Source organism: Sciurus carolinensis, unplaced genomic scaffold, assembly GCF_902686445.1.
Source record: "Sciurus carolinensis unplaced genomic scaffold, mSciCar1.2, whole genome shotgun sequence".
Taxonomy (NCBI): domain Eukaryota; kingdom Metazoa; phylum Chordata; class Mammalia; order Rodentia; family Sciuridae; genus Sciurus; species Sciurus carolinensis.
In genome coordinates this window covers 1-5,172 of record NW_025920267.1, presented here as the reverse complement: position 1 = coordinate 5,172, position 5,172 = coordinate 1, and the positions used below count along the sequence as shown (strand labels likewise).

Below are 5,172 nucleotides of genomic sequence, written 5' to 3'. Positions count from 1 at the left end.
CTGACTACATAATCTGGAAAAAAGATCATTCTCCCTAAAAAGCATTTTCAACATGAATAATATTCACCCTCTTATTATTTATGTCCATTTTCACAAGTGTGGAGCTTTAGCATATGGAAGCCTCATTTTGAGTCCACCATGCAACTTAAGACACAGGTGTCTTCTGCGTGACTCTGTGGAAAGGGTTGTTACCCATGGACCAATGGAAGGACACTCTGTTTTATGTCTCTGGATGCAAGTATAGGCAAACTATCTGCATCTGCTGTGACCAATGAGGACTCCAAGGAGCAGATGTCCTGGTAAGAGGTCACCTCATGCCAGACTCTGTGAAGTCCACATGTCTGAAACTCCACATTTATTTCTGAAATCACTGGACTGAACAATTATTTTGTTGTCTCAGTTCACTGAAGTTAGGTTTTCCTTTTCTTGGAGAAATGGTGGCATCTTCACAGAAAATATTCCAATATTACAAAAGTATCTGAAACCACTGAGGAAATCAAATTATGGAAATTTTATAAATAATGAAACTGTGCAGGTTGGGGTTCTGCTTCTCTGAAACCCAAGCAAAGAAAATTATTTGAAAAATTGAAATTATGTGTCAAATATCTCAAGTGAGATAAAATAACATTCAGGTTTCAAGTCAATTTAAAATGCACATGGTCATGATTTTGTTCAATCCTTTTAGAAAAATGTAGTGATCAGAGTCAGGTATTTGTTCACCAGGAGTCCTACCACCGTGACTCACTCTTGAAGCCCAAATCCAAATCAGTGGTACTTCATAGAAGAGAAACTGTCTTTCCGATGAACTTCTTCAAGGCCTCCTTCATGTCCCTGTTCCTCAGGCTGTAGATAAAGGGGTTCACCATCTGAGGGACCACAGAGTACATCACTGAGGCCACTGCAGTCTTCCTGGGGGAGTCAGTTACTGCAGAGCTAATGTACACCCCAAAAGATGTCCCATAGAACAAGGAGACAACAGACAGGTGAGACCCACAGGTGGAAAAGGCTTTATGCTTCCCTTCTGATGAGGGCATTCTCAAGACAGAAGACACAATGTGAACATAAGAGAAAATGATCCCAGAGATGGCAGCACCAGCAAATAGACAGGCTGCAACAAGTATTACAATGTCATCAGTGAGGGCATCAGAACAGGCCAGCTTGATGACCTGAGCAAGTTCACAGAAGAAGTGAGGGATCTGCAGGTCTGTGCAGAAGGACAGCCGCAGCAGCATCAGAGTGTGGAGGAGGGTATCTGCGGTGCTGATGAGCTGGGAGACCAGAACCAGACGAAAGCAGAGTGAGGGCTTCATGATGATTGTGTACATCAGTGGGTGACAAATGGCCACATAGCGGTCATAAGCCATGACTGCAAGAAGAAAATTTTCCATGTATACAAACACTAGGACAAAGCCAGTCTGGGTGAGGCAGCCTGTGTAGGTGATCGTCTGGTTCTGTCTCAGGATGTTCACCAGCATTTTAGGGATTATGCTTGTGCTTAAGCAGATGTCATTGAGGGACAGGTTGGACAGGAAGAAATACATGGGGGTGTGGAGGTGGGAGTCAAAGCTGATGGCCAGGATGATGAGCAGGTTTCCCAGGATGGTGACCAGGTACATGGACAGGAAGAGGCTGAAGATGAGGGGCTGCAATGCTGGGTCATCTGTTAGTCCCAGTAGAAGGAATTCCAAAACAATTGTTTGGTTCATGGGTTCTATGTTGCTGGTGGATCTTACAGAAAATATGGGATGAAAAGAAAAGAAAATGAATGGTTTCTGGATGAAACAGCAACACTATCTCACTGCAGCTAGGTAGAAATGAAAATTCTTCACACCACTGTGGACTTGCTGATGATAAGCTCAGGGAGTGGGGACCATCAATCTGTCTTTTAATAAACAAACTAGGGCAGGAGCTGGGACTTAGTGGTAGTGCACTTGCCTGGCATGTGTGAGGCCCTGGGTTCAATCTTTAGCACCACATATACATAAATGAAAGATCCACTGAAAACTAAAAAATATATTTTGAAAACATATATGAAAATATATAAAGTAGATGAATTTTATATCTCTAAGGATTAATATTTGCTTTAAGAAAAAAATCCCCTCCCTCAATGTGCACAGTGAACCTGAGAGGATATGAAAAGGCCATTATATGCTACTTATCGCCCTCCATTCCCTGCTTTCTTGCGTCTACTCACTTCCACTCCATCAGCCACCAAAACTTCGACACATTACCCAGTGATGATCCTGTAACTAAGAATAGAGCATTGGTTTGCCTTCAGAATTTTTCACTGCTTTGAAACAAAAACAAAGGTAAGAATGAAATTACCAAATGTATCCTATGGAGCCACAGTCTCCAACAGGGGCATGACTCAGATCATCAGAACAGCTCATGAAATTACACACACAGTGGTTCACAGAACTGCCAGCACCTGTACCCAGGAGGACCCAGGACACACGTGCACAGGTCGTGTTTGCCAAAGATAGATGGGTAAATCAGTGTGCTTGACTGTGGAGTTGGTTCTTGTGACCAATCTCTGGGAAAGCTTACGGGTACTATGGATCCACATTGCTAATCAAGCTGTCAGATTTCTTAATCTCACTTTATAGCTATAATAGTAGCTTCCTGAACGAAGTCCCATGTTTTCTCTTGTGTTCAAGTTATGCCTTCTTCTACCCATTGACTGATGTAGCAAGAGAGCATCCACCCAAATGGATACATGCAAATACTATGAACTGCTCCCATCACTCTGAAACTCATTGGCTCTTCCTGGAAACTTGAGCAATCTGCTTCACCAATTAATTCCAAGAGATTTGAGGGAGTATATGGATGACATTTTTTTAATTTTTTTTTGTTTGTTTTTACAAACTACATTCTTTCTGTATTCCTGTGAGGATTTCTTCACTTAATGAGATAGATAGCAAATCATTAAATAAGCAAGCAACTAGAAAAATAACTAGATGGCAAAAAAAAAAAAGTAACATGTAAGTACCCCTATGGAAATAGACGGAAATAAAAAACTACTTTTATTAATCTTCAGATGATAAGTATAATAAACTGTGGACGTGGATCCTGACAGTAGCATCCTTGGGGAGCAGCAGTCTTCTTCTCATGGGAAAGAGAGAAGCGGCTATGTCAGCTGTTACTATTTGCTATTATACCAGACTTGCAGATCTGAATTTAATCCAGCCTCCTGCATCAGCTTTATGGATGCGGACAATGTTAAACTGACTGAGAAGCTGGGTGTTCTCATTTGTATATGGTGAGCTGCCAGCTGGATGTTCTCAGCAGTCTCCGTGTAGTGGTCATTACAGTGTGTACATCTCTGACCATCACATTGCACACCTTAAATACACAGAACTTTGTATTTGTGCAATTGTATCCCAATTAAGGAAAAACTTCCTGGGGACGTTTCAATGATGAGAAATGAGTACTGTGAGTGAAGCAACCAGCACAATCCTGGGCAGCCCAGACTCTCCTGCTGACCTGTCCTGTCCTCTGGTGTGGATGCACGGCGTGGGTAGGGGTGTGGGGGTGTTTGTGTGTGTGGGTGCACATGTGCGTCTTCATGAGCAACAGCACATAATGCTTTTCAGCTCTTGGGGTGATGTATTGAAGAGGGGACAACATCTCTACCTTGTGAATACAGATTTCAGGAAGGAGTTTCTGTGCTGATGCCTCTAGGAATACAGGTTTTGCAGAAATTAAGGAAGGAAAGAAACATTATTAATAACAATATTCATCTGACTTTGACATAGGATAATATGCAAAGCAATGAAATGACTTTGAGTAAAATTATGAATAATTAAACTAGGAAAATTATATGAATAAATTCTACTCCATGCAAAAATTTTGAATATTTTTGAACCTACACAGGGGCATACATTTTCATTGGGATTACTCATCATGATTGAGCCCAGAGAAAAAGGAAGGGCCACAATCATGAGTTAATAGTATAACATGCACACACTTTGTCACCCGTTTTAGGTATTTTTATTACAGTGTTTACTATGTTTGTATTTATATATTGAATGTATTACTATGATTATTTCTTTTCCTCTACCAAGAAACCCTACACTAACATTATAGACATGACTCTCCTGAACTTCTCATTATGCCTGATATTGTTCTTCCCAATAGTAACTGCATTATGTTGCACTTTGAGAACTTTATGTGAAGAGAACACTACTATGTGCACCATTTACAATTGGTACACTTAAGCGTTTGTTTTATTGATTAATGTTGATATATTTATTCCTTAATCTCACATACTAGACTATTCCACTGTACTGTTAGAAGACAATGGGATTCTACATTCTATAACTGCTGGTTGTTATAATTACTGCTTTTATTTATGACTGCACATGTGATTCAGAGCTATCCATATTGGACACAATCTCATTCTAGATGCACGCCTTGGGAAGGAAAGAGGAGGAATGGAAGGTCAATATTTATGCTTCTTATTTTATTACTTCATTTAAAATGATTGCAGCAGATAGAAAAAAGCCAGGCATATAATCCCAGTGGCTAGAAAGGTTGAGTCATAAGGATCACAAATCCAAAGCCAGCTTCAGAGACCCTAAGCAACTCAGCAAGACCCCATCTGAAAACAAAGCATAAAAGGGGTTGGCGATGTTGTTCAGTGAACAAGCACCCCTGGTTCAATCCCTCTTCCAAAAAAACCTGAATTCTTGGAAATGGCCTTGGGTGCTTGTGTGTTGCCATTGCTGTTGTTAATTACACCATCTCTGCGGCTCCAGTTTAAAATATTTGGTAGTTTTATGGCGAAACATGGGGACGGGGAAGCTGCTGGGTGAGGATTTCTGCATTTCCCCCTCCCTCCCCAGAGTCCTCAGCCCCCTGCAGGAACATGATGGAACCTCACTGCAGAATGAAGGATGAAGAACCAGCAAGAATACACAAGTTGTGTTAAATTGTCAACTCCCAATACCGCAGAACATAGCTGCAGGAAGAGAGCATTCTTTGAAAAGGTAATTAAGCTAGAACACAGTCTTTAGGGTGAGCCTGGATCCAAACTGATAGGCATCCTTATGAGAGATGAAACAAAAGATGGTTTGGTGGCTTATGCCTGAACCACCAAGCTGATAGGGGAATGAGGACTGGAGCCCACAACACAGTGAGGCCCTCTCTCAAACAAAGAAAAGAAGAAGGAAA

General features: G+C 41.2%; 1 protein-coding gene across 1 annotated transcript; it reads right to left on the bottom strand.

Moving 5' to 3' along the window:
- Positions 1-776: 776 nt before the first annotated feature.
- On the bottom strand, positions 777-1,772 carry LOC124975391 (olfactory receptor 7G2-like; the record flags this gene model as incomplete). The annotated part of the gene is made up of 1 exon (XM_047538138.1): positions 777-1,772. A coding segment is annotated over one exon (996 nt), but the record flags the coding sequence as incomplete, so codon positions are not given.
- Positions 1,773-5,172: the final 3,400 nt, after the last annotated feature.